The sequence below is a fragment of the Empidonax traillii genome, unplaced genomic scaffold (genome assembly GCF_003031625.1).
Source record: "Empidonax traillii isolate 1590-97213 ecotype Southwest subspecies unplaced genomic scaffold, ASM303162v1 scaffold582:size401454, whole genome shotgun sequence".
Lineage (NCBI taxonomy): Eukaryota > Metazoa > Chordata > Aves > Passeriformes > Tyrannidae > Empidonax > Empidonax traillii.
In genome coordinates, this window is record NW_020955775.1 from 365,258 (window position 1) to 384,140 (window position 18,883).

At 44.7% G+C, this 18,883-nt stretch overlaps 1 protein-coding gene across 3 annotated transcripts in view; it reads right to left on the reverse strand.

Moving 5' to 3' along the window:
* Positions 1-18,022, reverse strand: part of ZRANB1 (zinc finger RANBP2-type containing 1) — a 41,507-nt gene extending 23,485 nt beyond the window's left edge. Inside the window, exons 1-4 of one of the 3 annotated variants that reach the window (XM_027898171.1) lie at positions 17,823-18,022; positions 16,643-16,760; positions 6,170-6,267; positions 4,577-5,427 (exon numbers count right to left, since the gene is read on the reverse strand). In XM_027898171.1, coding sequence (XP_027753972.1) covers positions 4,577-5,390 — 814 coding nt within the window. In that variant the 5' untranslated portion in view covers positions 5,391-5,427; positions 6,170-6,267; positions 16,643-16,760; positions 17,823-18,022. Of the gene's footprint in view, positions 1-4,576; positions 5,428-6,169; positions 6,268-6,943; positions 6,964-16,642; positions 16,761-17,822 lie in introns of those variants that run through there. The other 2 variants (XM_027898170.1, XM_027898172.1) reach the window with 2 other exon arrangements.
* Positions 18,023-18,883: the final 861 nt, after the last annotated feature.

Consider the following 18,883-nt stretch of genomic DNA (forward strand, 5'->3'; position numbering starts at 1 on the left):
AGATCCATGCACACACACACACACAAATGCCAAGCATTTATGATAGAACAGATTGATAAGGCACTAATGACATATACAACAAGATTTCTCACCCAGGTGAAAGGAACAGGGGAAGGAGGCCAGGCTGTACAGCTCACAGCAGGGCCCCTTCCCCTCCAAACCATCCCAGCAGGCCCTGTCTGCCACATCCAGCCAAGGCCAGCCTGGAAAGTGATCACCTCTCAGTGAGTAATTCATGCTGTACTTCCCCAAACACTTCAAGCCTAGACTGACACCAGCAAGGAAAGGTGCATGACCCTTCCCCTCCTCCAGCAGCTCGTTCCCACCCCTAACACTCCCCACTCCCTTATCACAGCATAAACAGCCCCATGGGTTTAGCTCCACCTTGGATGTGATCCTCGAGGAAGCCAGTCTGGGCTTACTAAACCAGCAAAGCCAACAAACAAAACGCCCCCACAAAAACATCCCCCTCACTTTCCAGCATCCCAGTAGGACAAAAATGGGCAGATAGGACTACTTCAGGTAGCAGTGCCAGCTGAAAGCACCTTGATTATGTCACTCCCTTCAGGCTGCCTTTATTAATAATGCTCAGTGAGGAGCCACAGGCAGTGAAGAGACAGAGCAGGAGGTGCCTCCACCTCTCCCAGAGCTGCAGAGCAGCGTCAGACACTTCCCAGCCAGCTCCATACCAGTGTCTGGACAGGGCAGGGTTTCTGAAGGCGTGGGGAACACAGCTGGCACTATTTCAGAGAGCTGATGGGGAAAAAAAAAACCCTGTGAGAGAGATAAAATAGTCAACAAAGGAAAAACTAAGCAGACATATGCAGGAATACTAGGAATGAACTAACAGTCCTTTTATGGATGTACTGCAGAACAAGATTCATTACAGATTGCTCTAAATACTTTGGATTTGTTTAAGAAACACACTCTTAGTTGTTCCTTTCACAGAGCTAAGAAGAATGTGTGCCTACTTGATCTGGGAGGCACCATCCCCACAGGGAGGTCTGGCCTGTGGCAGCAGAACCCACCTTAGTGACCTGAACCGAAGGAGAAGAGCACACTCTTCTTGCACCAGGCAAGAAACAGGTGGAGGAAAGAGGAAAAGGAGAAGAAATGCAGTTTACTTTTCATCTCTGGGCTACAGTTCAAGCACAGGAGCTGAACTCACAACCCAAGAATCCCCAGCAGTGCCCTGCAGCAAACGCTGTCAAACCCAGCCCCGAGTGCCAGCAGAGTGGAAGCTCCAGAGAGTTCTGAAGCGTAGGCCCCAAGTGAACTCTGCTAGAGAGGTCTCATAGTCACAATCATCCTCATCCACTTGTACTCCTTAAATCCACAGCCAGCTGGAAGCAGCTTCACCAGGCCCACAGCAACACTTGGTTCCTGCACATCACATTCCTTTAAGCCTCACAGGCCACCAAGAGTCTCTGACAGCCTCTGACATCGATACCAGGAGTTATACAAAATATAACAGAGCTTAATTTTAAATGTACATTAGTTACCCCCTTCCCCAAGAAATCATTCACCTTGGACTTCATGTTAACCTTGTTCTAGGCCACTGTGGTAGAAAACATTAGTGTTCTTGTAAAAATCACTTGTAATTCCTCACTGTAATTCCAACTGGGATTTGCAGGAGGCTCTATTATCCAGCAGCCTCACTTACTACCTGTTCTGCCTGGGTTTCAATAAATTTTAACCAAATGAATCTGTTCAAAACCTCATCCTTTTGATAAAAAAATCACTCGGCAGATACATCCACTGCTTCAAAGACAAGTCAATTTAAAAAGAAAAAAGTTTAAGAACATTTAGTGGCAGAGTTGGAATGGGGGAATGCCACTAATCCTTCTGCTTTGAAAGAAAACCAACCATCAAGGAAACTATTCATGCTGAGTTGCACTCATCACATTTGGTACAGCCTGGATGTGCAAGGAATACAAGCCTTGATGGCATGTTTATTTACTGAGGTGCAAACCCACACATACAGGCACCTTCTTAAATCTACAAACCATACACATCTATCCCCACGTTTCAGCTAAAAGGAACATATGTGGAAAAGAGCAGCCTGTTACGTGTTCCTAACCGAACTTGACATTAAATAAAAAATCTAGTAAAAAGAATTTGTACTACAGTCAAGATGTGAAGAGGGAGTTCAACCCAACAGCTGTCCTAAAGTATCAGACGTTTTCCTCGGTACCTTCTGACAGATAATATCTTCTAAGAGAAAAGAAAATAACCACTCTGCCAAGAATTCCTCCTACTCCTGCTCCTCTCATCCTTATTTTTAACTGCAGGGTTAACTTTAAAAGTTGAAGTTAAAAAGTTAACATCTCTCCTACATGAGACAAACTCAAAGCAAACAGACCCTCCACGACTGATCCAGCTCAGACTTGGAAGTGTGTGGTCTGAAGTTCCCAAATCCTAACAAGGCACAATCTGTCAGCTGGGGAAGGGTAACACACAAACTCTTGGTCATCAGTGTTCACAAAACGACTCGACATTTAACACCAACTCGTCCTATTTTATAGTTTTGCTTGGCTAAGGACTGACAAGTGTTGGAGCTCAAAGCCCCCAAGAGCTCCAGCTGGCAAACAAACAGAACAGAACCCACTGAGTCACAATAATGCAGCTGATTTCAATGGTAAGAACAGATACTTGGGGCAAAATTGTCCAACTGACAGTTAAATTGTTTGAAGTATGTTGGTGGCCTTGGTGTGACATAAATTTGTCTTATTTCTTTAAAAGTTACTGGTTAAATTGGTGTATCTTTCCAATATACTCTGCAAGACAACCAGACACAACCACAAAAGAGTCCGTGGAGCTTCCATCAATCTTCCTAAAGTTATTCCAGGGATTTTATTTGGAAAAAACATGACACCTGGGATACACCAAATGAAATCACCCACCTTCCATTTCAGAATTAACAGCTTTAGCTGCTGGTTTTTTACCCTCTCAGTTAAAAAGTATAGTAACTGTTCAGGTTAGAGAAAGGAATCCATGAAATCTTTCAGCAGAACAGCAACAATCAGCACACAACTCCACCTGCATTCTGGTTTTCTCACCAAGATCCCTTAAAACAAGAGCCAGACCACTATTGCCTTACAAAACTTCAGGACCATAGTTTTGAGTTCCAGGTGTGACTACACAGTCACAAGCAACATTATATACTCACAAAACCATGTTCTTAAACACGAACACAACCCTTCCCACAGATTAGATCTGCAAGTATGAAATATTTTAAGTAACGCTGCAATAGTGAAAAAAGAAATCACTTTTCAAAAATCAGAGGGAAAAAAAATCCCCTAATATTTATTATAGCTGCTATCAGAAGGCAAGATGTAGACTTGTCATGGAACAGGAATGACCTACAACAACTGATCTTTGGTATTTTATAGCTTACAAAATATCACAGAGAATTTCAACTTCTTTATTTCAGAAGAAAAAAAAAACAACCCAGCATATAAGGACCTAGAGATACCAGGAGATACTGAGACATCTATTTTCAAAAGGAAATGTGCTTGTCTAACTATTCACACAACACAAAAATAAACTGGCTTATAATCTCAGAGAAACCAAACACAGGATACCCATAAAAACATTTAGACCTGATAGAAGATATTAAATGAAGCAGCTCCACAAATCAGCTTTTCAATTACAACCACCACGCAGTGACTTTGTGAAGCATTAAGAAACAGCAGGAGACATACTAGTAGAGCCAGAGTTTCATATGAAGTGTTTTACTCTAAAAATAGTTGTGTATTTCAAGTGCTGAAACCTGCTCGTGCGCCGGGGCACGGGATATCTGCTTCTGGGAAGCTACAGCACAAAAGTTAACTCACAAGGTCTCTGTTCTTTAACAGCACTGGGAGAATTACCCAGAATTTCCTTAGGAAAGCACTAAAATACAAAACAAAACTGGTATTTGAGTGTTTCTGAAGCAGTCGACTGCTGAAATACTTTCGGAAAGCCTGGTAAACATTTACAACACAGTAGCTGCATTAATACAACATTATTACTTTCAAGGTCAGTATTACACACGCAGTTTCTTGGAGCTACATATTCTGGTGTTATTTTTAACATCTGACAGAGCATCTTGTACTGTTGCGAGCTCTGCACTGTTTACAAATACTCCCAAGCTGCAGCTGCTGACTCCACAAGCATAGCTTTCCATAGCAAAAAGAAGAGTAATTTTAATTACCCAGTAATGGCATTTTTTACAGTACTATATACATTAGTGCTCTGTAGACTGGCCTTTGTAATTTTTCCACCTTTTAACAATTACATGGAAAACCAGGATTTGGTTACAAGGATATCCATTTCTACGAAAGGTCAAAAAAGTCCAAGCACACTTGGGAAACACGTCTAACCCTGTTCAGATTATGGATGAACTCCACAGCCTCTCTCAGTAGGTGCTATTTCAGGAACTTCTACATTTGGCTTACTTTTTAAAATGGAAATGCAGAGATTAAAAATAAAAAGAGCTTGAAATCAAATGCCAAGCTTCTGTTTTACTTCTTCATTCTCCCAAAATACTTAACCACAGGCAAAAACAGTAGAAGGCAGCAGGAAAACAACTTACCGACACACGCATTTAGGAACAGCCAGTCAGTCTTTTTCATTCTATTTTTTATTTGCTTTAGCTTTTTGAAGTCAACTTCAAGTTCCTCCTTGCTGCCAACAGCTCCGGCCAACTCAATCCTTTGGAAGTCCATTTTCACGTCGGATTCACGTTTGGTTGTGGGTGGAGATCTTCTTTGGCTATTTCCACTACTACAGCTCCCCCTCCACCGAGCCCTGTCCTGCTCGTTGATGATGGAAGAAGCCTCTTCTGTGTCTGCCAGTTCTATTGCTTCGATGTTGTTGGGCCTGGGGTGGTCGCACACAACGCATTTCCTGGCCTTGGCCCAGTTTTCGTACGTACAGACGGAACAAGTCCAGTGCTGAGCCCTTGTGTTCAGTTTGTTCCTGTCATTGTACTCCTCGCACGGATCGACGGCAAAGGGGACGGGCCGGGACCCTGACCCCGAAGACTGAGGGGACTCCGTGGGACTCCTGGTCCTACGCTGAGACAAGCACTGAGTGCACCTGATGGCCCTGGGCCAGTTCAAGTACGTGCACATGTGGCACGACCATTTATTTGCACTTTCCATGCTGTAGGAGGATTTAACCCTCGGTCTTGCACTGGAATCCGGGCATATCAAAGGGCTGCTCCCTCCCTCGGTGCTCGTGGGATCCCAGTCCCTGCCGATGTCACTGGAGCCACTTTTGAACGGATCTTCCGTGATGATCGTTCCGCTGGGCCTCTGGGCACGACACATGGTGCATTTGATTGCAGAGGGCCAATTTTCATATGTACAATACTCACAAGCCCATTTAATCCCACGCTCTGTCATTGTGCACTTCTTGAAATGAGCTGCGTCGGGCGGAAAGCTGAGGAGTCACAACACACCGTTAGTACACACGGGGCCTGCACGGGAGCTGCTTCAAACCAAAAATAAAACGAGATTTAACCCAGCTGACACCAAAAATCAGGCTGGGCAAACAGGCAATCTTTTTTTATTGATACTATTACAACCGCCATGAAAAGGACAAGGCTTGGATTAACGGCATTTTGCATGCAGAATTCAGGATTTCCTAGTGCAGAAATGAGGATTAAAGAAACCCCTCAGTCTCACATTTGTGGGATTCCTCGAATTTGCACAGAGGATTCCACATAAATTCAGAAAACAGGTACACATTAAGCACCGAGAACACAGGAGAAGAGACCAGCACAGCTACAGAAACAAGCCACAAATATTAAATTATTAAAACAAAACTCAGCACGAATACAGCAGAACAAGAAAAGGAACACAAAAGTTTAGAGATCCTGTAAGGTCTTGTAATAGACCTCACCAGATTTGGAAGGAAGGAGCGTATCAGATGGGCAGTTACACAGAGAGCAAACAATTCTTTTGGAATAGGAAGGTGCAGAAGTTTACATAAAACGTATGTATTTGAAAATTTTATCCCCGTGCTTAACCAAGTAACTAGGCCTTGAGCGGGCATCATCCGTAACAGTAGTGTTAGGAAGTGAAAATACCACTTGAAAGCAAGCACAAGCTGTGTGTGTTGGCAGGCTAATGTGGTATATTTTCATTCCACAAATTCAGATTTCAACCCAATTCCAACTCACTTTTTCTCTAATGAAGAGGGGATTCTGTCTTCATGCTGGCTCAGACCTTTTCCTCAGATTGCCAAATATGAAGGATGAGACTAAGCAGATAACTATTCCTGTAAACAAAATAAAAACAGAGTCTTTATAGGTTTCCTACTGGACCTGAGTAACCAGAAAGTTAATTATTAAATGCCACACCTATTCTGATCCCAATTTACTCGGTTAAACCCAGTCATGACCTGCTGAGACTAAGAGAGATTGGTTAAAACAAACCAGTATTTACAAAGAACCGGTCGCCACATAAGTGACCAACCTGTTGAAGTGAAAGAAGTACATCCAAGCGACATCGAGTCCACAACAAAATATCCATGAACACTCTTACTGCAATCTGCAACTTAGGATGGGAAAGGCAAAAAAATCTTTGTGTAGAGAGCAAAATAGAGGGAAAGGATGAGGCAGGCAGATAAAGGACAAACAGGCAAATGCATACAGTATTTCCTCCCTTACCACAGAATAGTTACCCAACATATAAGGCTCAACGATGTGCTGTTTTAAGCATGCAAAACTGATTAAAATATTAATTTGTCACATCAGACTGCCATTTCTTATGCATCGTATTGCAACTCTCTGTGCCTACAGAACACCAAGAGCCCAGTAAACAAAAACTCAGAAGTTACACAACAGGATTCAATTCAAAACTAGACACAAACTAAAAATCGGTTATACCTGTTCCCCGACGATTAAATCTTTTACGAGTTAGCACCTTCTTCACGGCAATACCTTCGCACACACCTTGCCCTACAAGGCACAGCCAAACGTCCAATTTGCCACCCTTATTCCTACTGCCTCCTTCTGAGGACTCCAGGCACACACACGGGATTTTTCCAGCAGCTCCGCTGATCTATTCACCAGATCAGGTGGCCTCATGAATGAGGGGCTATCGCATGGCCGGGCCAGGGGGCAGGGCAGGACTATCCTTTTCGGAGAGATCCATATTTATGCTCCGTGAAAACAGACGAGCAATCAGGAGCACACAGAAAGCTTTCCCATAAAGCTCGGGTTCCAACATCACTTGTTTGGACAGCCTGCAGAGCACTTCACTCCCACCTATACGTTACAAAACTGTGCCAGGCTGAGGAATGTGCTGAGAAGGCAATCAGACTTCCTACTGCTTCCCCTCCACCATTCCTCAGAGATGCCCATGCCCCTGCAGAATGACAAAAAGGAGCAGGATCCTACAAGGATCCCTGTATCTGTAATAAAGTAAGTGAAAAATACATACATATATACAGGAGGATACAAAGTCAACTTGATTTTACTAAAGGTGACTTCATAAAGAAGGCTTTTTCCTTAAAGTTCCCAAAAAAGGGTTTCTCTAGTCCACAGATAAATTAAAGGGTTGCCAAAACACCTCCTATATGAGCATAGTAGACACTGGGTTTATCTGTTCAATTTGGTGAAGGCTTTTTCCCCCCAACTCCCAAAATAGGGTTTTTAATCACTTTCTTAATTAGCTCAGTCTCTCTAGAAACAGTAGAGTTTTCTGAGGAATTAAAGTTTTCTAGTTAGAAACGTGAGGGAGTTGAACGTGCTTTCCACTGAAGAGAAGGCAGTACACACTGCCCATGCACCTGCCCACTGCCACCAAAAACTATGCTGCCAAGGACCACCAGAAAGTGGCTGTCCCAAAATTCCAATGCTTGAGAATATCTCCTGCCAGAGCAGAAGCTGGTATGGTTTGAGTAGGTGACGCTTCCAAAGAGACCCAAATGACACGTGATGGGTACCTGGAACTGTAAATGCTTTGTCACCTGCCCTACTTTGTGAAGTCTTAAACAGTTCTCATTTTACACAAACCCCAACACACATTTGGGATGGGGCAAGGAAACGAGGCATCATCTGTTTGAGTGATACTGAGACTGAGAAAGGAGACTGCAGCTCAAGCTGGAAAGCAGCTGGCTGCAAAAACAATCTCAACAAGTACTGAGATACCACTTTGGAAACTAAATAGCTCAGGACATCCCGCGCCACAGCAAAGCTTTCACATACATCACAAGATTAGGTTTTTAGCTGCAATTATCCTCTGTGCCCCTTAAAGAGCAGATGCTTTCAGACATAATTCTTAGAGAGGCTGAGTCTCTGCAGCTTTGAAAGCCTCTGAGATATGAGCTCACCACCTCCTAACACGAGGCCTCGGGTTATTATGAAGTAAAGAATATAAAAAGGCTCAATGGAGCAATGCAATTTCTCTTCCTTGACAGCTTTGCCAACACCCACTATATGGCAAGGAAATTCAGCACTTTCATGTATTGTTTTTTTGTGTTTTTTTTACTGTTAGGTCTCAGCCTGATCCCCAACTGCATCTCACAGACCCACTCAAATTTGTTTTCATCAGGAACTGTAGTGAGAGGACATGGCAAAATGGCTTCACACTCACAGGGAGCAGGTTTAGATTAGGTGTTAGGAAGCAATTCCTCCCAGTGAGGGTGGGGAGGCCCTGGTACAGGTTTGCCCAGAGAAGCTGTGGCTGCCCCATCCCTGGAAGTGTCCAAGGCCAGGTTGGACAGGGCTTGGAGCAACCTGGGATAGTGGAAGGTGTCCCTGCCCGTGGCAGGGGGTGGAACGAGATGAGCTTTAAGGTCCTTATTGGGTTCTTCCAACCCAAACCATTCTGTCATTTTATGATCCTGCGATTTACTGCTGATACAGAATCACCACCCAGCCACTGAGCAGTTCAAAGCTTATTACATTTTTTCCCAATTACTTCTTTGACCCTGTTTTCAAGTTAACTTATTATTTTAGATTCTTCACAGAGGAGAAGCTGAATCATGGAGTAACTTCTCTGACAGAGAAATAGCAACACAGTGACTGTGAAGTGCAGGTGCATGTTTTAAAGTCCAAAAAGCATGAGCTGACAAGAAATTAAAACCCACAGAACTTTAAACAAGTTCCAATTGATCAGTTTAGACAGTGCACTAAATACCTTCTCCACAGACTAATATGGTAACTCACTACTCTAAAGAGACAAATATGTTAAGTTGTGATAAACAAACAAACAAAAAAATCAAAACCTTATCAGGTCAGCCTTTTACTAAATAAAGTAAGTGGGAAAAGGTCACCTGGAACAATTGGAAATTTGTCTTTTGCTTCGTCTCAACTTTTAGCACTATTCTTCTTTGTAGGTGCATGGGAAAATGCAAAAGGGCTCACAGACATTGGGAAGAAACAATGAAGTTCTCAAATACCACTTTTATAACAGGATATTTTGCACTCCCCTCAATTTAATTATTCACTGTGCCCAGAAAATGTTTTCCTTTGGCTCCAGCAAGGAACAATATGGAGCTCCACTTCATTAAATGATCAAACTCTTCCCTGTAAACAAGCCAGATGCTGATTTAGACTGGTCTACACTACGGATTTTTCTTGCTGGGATGGTGCTGGCATCTGTGCTGGCTGAAACCTTCTGTAATTACACCCATCAAATCAGTGTTCCCACCTTAAGTTCTTTTTGTTCACATGTACAAATTCTGGACCAAAGCTAATGCTTCTGTATTTACAGGGAAAAGAAAGCTCAGGTGCCAACTTCAGCCTTCAGCAACACCTGAAAGACAAGAAGGTCCATCCTCCTTCCCCACAAGGAGCTGCCTCTCTTAGGCTGCTCCAAAAGAAAGCCAGGTTGGTTTATTTATTTTAAAAATACTGAATGAACTTTCCAGAGGAACAAAATAAGCAGAGGCATCTTGTTCTGCTAGACAGAGATCTCCATAACCAAATGCAGAATCAATTAACTCATCAGTTCATAAGCATAACAGTAACACCTTTCTCACATCCCTGCCTCATTTTCCAAGGTGGAATTTTACCTTTTGGTCTCTTAACTTACTAAACTTAGTTACCCTACCTTCAACTACTCACTCTTCTTGGATGAGAGCTTTCTCCAGAATTCAGTATAAGCCTCAACAGATCACTATATTAAAACCAGAAAACTTGAACCTGGGCTTCAATGATTTGAAGGGAACAAACAATAAGCTCCATTGTCATCTGTGCAAATTAATTTTAATAAAACTAAGAACAATGACCTTGTCAATGGGACAACCAAATCAGATCAGCACTGAATCTGGAAGCTTTGCAGGAGGGGCAATATTTATATATTATAACAAAGATTGAAAAGATTACTGCAAAGTAACACATATAGAAGCATTTTCTGCATTAGCCTGAATACACTGAAGCAAGGAATTTAACGAGGAAGCATAGTTAGCTTGTTAGGACAGTTCTTCAAAAATGAAAGGATTCTGCCCCAAACAGATCAGCAAAAAGGAGAAAGTACTCCGTTATCTCAGGAAAAGAGAACTGAAGTAATTTTCTGCGAGTTGTTCTACAAGGTGGGGGAAATTTTGCTTTTCTGCCCAGAACACCAGCTGGCTGTTTGCAGAGCAGGCAGAGGAACCGCTCTCAGACTGCAGCAGTCACAAAATGCAAAACCCCTTTGCTACCAAACACAGACACGAGAGCTGTGATGGGAGATGGAGGCTTCTGTCAAACTGCATTATCCTCCCCGTCCTCATCCCGGCACCCGCACTGCTCCAAACACACAGGGATCACCTCTGCTCTCCTGAGCACCAGAGCTGCTCCTCCGCTCCTGCTAACAGGGATAACAGGGAGAACGCTGCCGTCCCCAGAGAGGCATCATCCACTTCTCAACTCTCTTAAAGACCAAATCGTTGCCATGTAAATCACAACACAATATACCAGCTACAGCAACAAAAGAAGAATGGAAAACATTTTAGTTATAACTGAGTAGCTGTTTACAGCCCAGTAGGTTAAATGAGTTTTAACTTTTTCTTCAGTTTTCATAGTCTGGGCTGTCAACAATTTCAGGTGTGACCTCCCTCATTCCATACAACTTCTTATCTACTCTCATAAGCGGGCACTGAGGTAAAATCCAGGAGACTTGTTCAAAGAAACACACTGCAAGAAACACAGTTCTATTAATCAAAAAAAGTCTGAGAAAATAAGTATTAACTTTTGAAAACATTCAGAGGTCTGTTCACTGGGTGAATTCTGACAGGCTTCATTTACATACAATTAATAACAGATTGTTTTCATTTTGATTTATGGAGTCGTATCTCATTTCAAAGCATCTTAAGTCTACTTTATTAGGCATTTTTGGCATTCAGAAAAATTATGCTGATTCGGCATCAGCTTTCTTTTCAATATTTACCTCACACTTCCAATTCAACTGCTGACTTTTCATAACCAAGAGAATTTACATGCAGTTTTAATGCAAGAGGATGCCCAATTTTGCAAATGTTCTATGCAGTAAGAAGCCAAACACTCAGGAGGCTACAGATCTTTGGAGACATCTGAAATACAAGACTGACAGTGAATTTTACAATTAGGTCTGAAATTTAATGTAAACAGACTCTTCGGCAAAAGCCGAAACCACAACACAGAATCAGGAGATATTTGAGAGCAGTAAACATTCACTCTTCCTGCTGTCCTTTTTTATTTTAATGTTTACCCCTCAGTGCATTTTTGTGCTCTTACCCACTGGAGTTAACCCTGCTGTGTAAACTGCAAAGTACACGTTTCCATATTATCTGTTACTCATCTCAAACGGGTCAAACCCCATACAGCTCTATTAAATTTGTGACTTAAACCTCAGAAAATCTTAACTGCTGAAAACAGCCTATATAAAAACCCCAGTAGCAGCAGCCTGCAGTTCAGTCTTTCTTTCTTTCTCAGGGTTGTTTTTTTTGTTTTGTTTTAAACTTAATTAGAAGTGAGTAACTATCCAGATGAGATGTTACTACACATTAGGACAGGCTAAATACGACTGACTGCTTAGAAACCAATACCATTTGGGCAAACAAGGGTAAGCAGATCAACAGTTACATAATGCACAACATCTCCCACACAATACTAATCAAAAACCAAGCAAAGTGACTTAAAATAATGAGCTATGATAGAACATTTGCATAACTGCAGCCAGCAGCATTTAATGAATCTGACCATGAACAGTCAGCAACAGATGAATACTGACTCAAGAGCTACGGTAACAAACATACAACAAAACACAACAGAACTGTTAAAACTTCATTTTTAGAAAGACATTAGCCTTGGATAAAGTACAGAAGTTGAACAAGATGTTTCTTTGTAAAAAAAAGTGAGGTCAAACACAAAAACAGTTTATCTGTGTTTAGACTGTGCCTAAAACACGAGGCCCGTTTTTGTTTAGCTCTCAGCCGTCCACACACACGAGGGGAGGAAAACCAGATGTCACGCTCTGACTGGAACCACGCTGTGGAGTCAGACATCAAAACTTTAAAACACTTCAACCTGTCCAACAACAGGAACATTACACTGAGACTTGTCCATTTTCCAGTAATTATCCCCTGGACCTCCTCGGTGCTGGCTGGCCATAAATTAGAGCACGGCTACAACACAGAGAGTCACCATTTGGTGGAGGAAAACCACCTGCCTCTAAAGGAAACACGGAAACACACACTCAGCATCCACTGCTGGGGAGTTTATTCCTAATACATGGTAAGCCATGTTCAGGTATACAGTTTTGGTACACGCATTTGGCCATACACTTAAAAGACCAATCCCAGTTCCAGCGAGCAGAACAAGCCATGCTCTTTTTATCCAGCTCTTCCTAAGATATTTGCTACTAGACAAGGTACCAAAAAGAGGGGAAAAGTTAAAAAAAGGAGCAAAAATGCCATTATTACAGCACAGAAAATCCACTACTGTGTGCATTGCTGCTTAACACAGTGCAAAGAACTCCTGTCAAATACCACACGGAAAACAAATTTAAACTCCTTTTAGAGACGGAGCGATACCAGTTCTTTTCTCATAAATCACTTTTTATTAAACCTTATGATCAGTAATTTCTATTTTGTTCATAATACATATTCAACAACCCTGAGTTAACCACTGCAAGATACTCTGCACTGCTAGAAAGTTTCAGAGTAAAACAGTAAAAATAGCTTCTGGGGGTGGGAGTAACTTTCTACTAGAGGCAACACTGAACAATCTTCTTTAAATAAACCCTTTAAAAGCCAGGAGGTGACAATTATTTTTGTCCTTGCCAAGCTAAACACTAACGCAGAGGTCAAAAATAAAAGTAAATAGTCCAGCAGACCATCCCAGCCCTTCAGCAAGATAAAAATGAGCTGCTCAACAGGCACCCAGCGAGGGGAGGCCTTTGCAGGTAAAAGCTAAACCACAGGCCCATCTGACAGAAGGTGTAAATGACAATTCAAAGTACTCCTGACTTACCAGGGCAGTTGAACTATTAAAAAACATGAGTACATACTCAACACTCCTTGAAAGTAAGACCTGCAGAGTGAAGCTGTTCCAGGGGACTATTCAGATAAAGCAAGGAATGAATATGCCAGCTGTCTCTACTCAATCCCTGCTTAGATACTGGGAAGAGGAATGGGGACACAAGGAATACTTTCAAGCCCATCAGCCTGAGAGAAGTGCAAGTCAGGGCTCACACAATGCACTCCCAGTCCTCACAGGCCACAAGAATCAGGATTCTCTCATAAACCAACAATCATCACCCCAAAGCAAATTCCCTACTTTTTTGCTGGAATTATACACGTTTGAGAGATTTATGGCAGTTGTTTCTCTTCCCAGATATCCACCTGCCTCTGCATCAAGGGCCACATGGTTTTCAAAGGAGTGGACCTATAAAAGCGGGTGCAACTTAAACCCACTAAAAGATTACTTGATCAACAGTTCCAATCCACTAAAAACAACAACAACAGCAAAAACAAAAACACACAAAAAAACCCAAACAAACAAACACACATCCCCCAACAAACAAACAAACCCAACCAACCAACCAAACAAACAAAAAAACCCACACCACCAGACCACTCAAGTTTATTTTTCTTTCCAGAGTCACATAAATCACGGTTCTGAGTTTTCTTCAGTTCAGGAACACCAACTCCTCAATATCTAGGCATTATCATAACTTAGAGAAGTTTCTTAGTGCCTGTAAACTCCTCAGTAACCCACAACTTTTTCTGTTTTACCAAAAACAGCTACTCAGAACTAGATGCTGAGTCAAATCAAACTCAAAGAATTACAGCGAGCGTTTTCAAACCTTCACGTTTGATTGCAGGAGCAAAGGCAAACGTAACCCAAATAAAACATCACTTACTAGAAATAACAACAACAAACCCCCAAACTACGCAGCAGTATCCTTGTTTTAAGAACAAGCAGAACAGATTATATCAGGACAAATTCAAATAACCAACGGGAAAAACTCCAACTTAATCTTATCTCCTGTATAGTAGAAAATGCAAAAGGGCTGCAAATTTGGCTGCTTCATAGGCAAGATGTTCTGCACACACCAGCCACTACCTCTCTTTCCAACACGTTTCCCTCCCATGTTCCTTTTAAAAAGCTACTTTTCCTCCTTTATTGAACCAAAGTCTCCGTGTCAGCCCCCTCTTAAAGACAGTTCCCTCTTCAAACATCACTTTGCTCATTCCCTGCTCCACTCCCTCTACACTTTCTCCTCTCTCTACTCTCCAGCAAAATGAGTTTCTGCATAAATAGCCCAGAGATACAGGAAAAAAGTTGTTTTTAAAAACTCCTGGTGGATACAACTCCGGTTTGACCGCAGAGCTTCTGAACACTTGCCCATGCTAGGAAAGAGGGAAATACAAAATCATCCGTATCGTTATAGATTAATGTGGTCTCAAAACTGTTACGGAAGTGCAACAGCCCTTCTTTTAAAGTAAATTAACTGGTAAACACTACAGAGATCATTATTAACTTGCACCTCAAGAAAATCCCAACAGAAAATAACTACAGAGGTGTGAGAAGCTGCCTCCCAGGCGCTGATGGTGCAAAAGTGAGCACAGTCACAACTCTGTGCAAGATCAAACAACGGCAGCTACGACAGAAATGCTATGAAAAGGTACCAGAAAAGCGTCTGAATTCTGAATGTTTGAGATCTTAATTGGAAGACAAGGTGTTTCCTTTTTAAGGTATAACTTCCATTCAATTGACATTACAAAGTTATAATTATCTCTGTTATTTCACTGATTTTGTCAAGCTCTGCCATTTGACAAGTGAAGTGGCGAACTCTTTGTCAGCTGTGTTGAAAGAAAATTCTCTTTCCAATTTTTCCCCTTCATCTGTAGTACTACTTGAAAAAAAAATAAAAAAATAAAATTAAGAACTCTGTTACAGCTAAGCCAGCCATTTTCAGCTGCCAAACTAAAGTTTAGTTCCATTTTAGTACCAGGAGACTGTGCATCATAACTCACGCAGCTAAAATGAGGATTACTTGTTGACATCAATTTTGAATAGCCCAAAATAATCCAGTCTCCAAATTTTGGTGGGGGGAGGAAGGGGAATGAGATTACGAAGAGAACTGGCAGCAGCAGTTTAAATGCTTTGCTGTGATCAGTAGGGAGCATATCATGATAAAGAATGTATTGATCTGGAGTTGTGCACAGTCTGAGTGCACAACTGATAAGGCAAAGGGAAGCTGGAAAGAGAAACGTTGACACCAAGTTAATACCACATGAAGGAGCCAGTAAATCTCACTTAAGAGTGCCTAAGAGAACATTTGATTACTTGGTTGACTGTATTAAAAATAACCAACCATTCAATCAGTAAAGTATTTCCTACTTACACCTCTGACTTATTTACAGATTCCTCTTGCAAAGGGCACCAAAGATGGGTGGGAATTCCCGTCCCTGAGGAATTCACATGTCCAACAACACGAATTAGAGGGGTCACACACAAGGCTAACTCAGACTGAAAACGTTCCCCTGACCAATTCTGCACTCTTAACTAGTCTCCAATTAAAGCCATGCTTCTGTGATGAATCCCGCTGACGCTTTTATGCCGCTCAGCATTCCAATTAAATTAATATTTGTAATTACACTTCTGAGAGCAAATGCAAATGGACACAACCCCACAAGAACAGATTATGGCCTCGCTGGTCACCCCCACCTGCCCGTCCTTGCTTAAGCAGCGTAAGGAAAAGTAAAGGCAGTCATTTCTTTTTCCTTCAAGAGAATTACACCACATAATTAAGAGTTTCACAAATCCCATGAAACACAACGCATCTAAAAAGCTCTATTCCCTTTGAATGCTGTGACAGACTCAAACCAGAGGTGATCTTTTATACGTGCCATGCCAGACTCCACATGCTGAGACACCAACTCAGCCTGGCCTTCGGAAAAAGGCCAATAAAAGAGCTCCAGAACAGCTCCTGCTGCTCTCACCTGTGTTCCCCTCTCTGAGTAACCACTGAAAAAAAAAGGAGGGTTGGGAAAGAAATGAGCTTCACAAAGTTCTTCTGCAGCCACCAAAGACCAGACAAGCAGAATTGAAAAAAAAAAAACAAAAAACTAAGTACAACAGATCTCTCCTGAACTACTGCTTGAAGGTTCTGCTCGCCCCAGAATGAGCTTTAAGAAGAGAAAGGAGGGAGCTGCCACACAGAAGACATCTCACCTTTCAATTTTCGCATCAACAAAGGTATCAATGCCCCGGACTCACATGGCAGCCCCACCACTTGTGACACAGCAGCAGCTGGTGAGCAGAGACTGTTCAGGCACAGCACAAAGCCCGGCTAAAAAACAGCGTTTGTTTACTACACCAACCCCCAAGAATTCCAGAAAAAGTTGTCATTATTGCCGTGGCTGAAAAGTCCCCGTGGCAGAGAAAGTTCTCAGCAGCCGGGCACCGGGATGGATCGCGTCCCATCCCTTCTCCCACCCGCTGCTCCCGAGGGAGCGGTGCCTGCTGTGGGGACGGGTGACCGAGGGTTGGGAGGAATGACCCCTGTCACCGCCGAGGGAGGATTCACAGGCACATCCAGAGGTCTCACAGACACTTCCCTGACCTCCGCAGACGAGTTTATCTCCTCCTGCCGGGGAGCTGCTGCAGTCCGGGGCTGGGAGGGCAGACAGAAGGGCGCTGGGGAGCGCGGATTACCGAGCTTCGCCTCGCTCCTTAATCCAACTTTTCCGATTTTTGTTTCAACTCCGGTTCACAAACACGGGCTCAATTCCGAAATACTTCCCGCACGGCTCTTCTACTCCTGACAAAGCCTCGACAATGCGCGATTACAGAACCACAACAGGATGAATCGCGGAGTGGTTTGGGTTGGACGGAACCTCAAAGCCCACCCAGTCCCACCCCCTGCCACGGGCAGCGACACCTTCCACTATCCCAGGCTGCTCCAACCCGGCCCCGGACACTTCCAGGGCGAGCGACACCGCGGAAGTTCTGCCGCCCGAAATCCACAGCCCATCGCTCCCATCACCTGCTCCCGGCCGCGGGGCGCGCACATCCATCCACACGGGCACATCCCGAAGGGAATCAAAGCCAGCCGGGAGGGGGGCGGCACGGGCGCGATCTCACCGGGCACCCCGAGGCTGCGCAGCCCGGGGTCCGGATCACCGGCCGCGGGGTGAAAACCCCGAGTTCCCCGGCTCTGCGCCGCGGCGGTGTCGGGCCGCCCTCTCTCGCCAGCCCTTCCAAGCGGGACGCGGCTCCCAGCGGGATGCTCGGCCGCCTCCCCACTGCCTCCCCCGGGGGTCCCCGCCGGGGCCGGCTCCGCTCGCCCCCATCCCCCCCCCGGCCCCGCAGCGCCGCCCGAAGAAGGTAGGGCGTGCAAAAGGGCTTTTACCTCTTCGGCTGGATCCGTCCCTCGGGAACACACTCGCAGCGCCAGGAGCCGCCTGCGCCCCGTGCCGCCCCCCCCCCCCCCCCCCCCCCCCCCCCCCCCGCTCACGACATGGTCTCTCCCGAGGCGCCGCGGCTGCCGCGGCCGCGGGCGCTCCCACTCGGTGCGGCGGGGGGGGGGGAGGGGGACGCCGTGCCCGCGCTGCTCTAATGGCGGCGGCCGGAGCGGCCCAAAGCAAAATAAACCCCCGCACGGCCGAGCCGCGCGTCAGCGCCGCCTGCCGCCCTGCGCAGCCGCCCATTGGCCGAGCCGCACCCGCCCTCCGCCAACCGGCGGGCGGCTCTTTGGGCAGAGCGGTGATGTCATCGCTGCCGCGGGGCGCCGGCCGCCAGGGGGCGCTGCCCGCGCCGGCCCCTCAGGGCGGGTCCCCCCTGGGGACCCTCAGGGGGGGGATCCTGTGCTGCCCCTTCCCCGGGCATTCGTGGGTATTCCCGATCCCTTCCCGCACATCCCGCCGCTTCCCTCGGCGCCACTCGGCCCTCCCCGAGCCAAACGTGTTCCCGGGCCACGCGCGGTGACGCGTGTTAGCAGAGGGAACGAGGGCATCCCTCCCCCCCCGCCTCGGCTCAGCGTCCATCGCAGTGGGTGGTATATTGGACGTAAACGTTTCCCGTGGGAATAATCCCTCAAAAAAAAAAAAAAAAAAAAAACACCCTTATGATGGCACGCGGCCAGGCGTGGAGAGCACTGCTTTGTGGCAGCTGGTCACAAGAACAGAATCCACTCGGTTGTAAAAGACCTTCTTGAGATCATCGAGTCCAACCCATGACCCAACACCCCCATGGCACCAAAAGCCATGTCCAGGCTTTAATCCTTCAGCACCGCCAGGGATGGGGACTCTGCCACCTCCACGGGAAACCCCTTCCACTGTCTAGTCATGCTTTCTGTCAAGAAATTCTTCCTTAATGTTCAACCTAAACCTCCCCTGGTGCAGCTTAAAACAATGTCCTCTCATCCTGAGACCCGCTGTCCTTACAGGAAACTCCTCCTGCATCCGATAAATA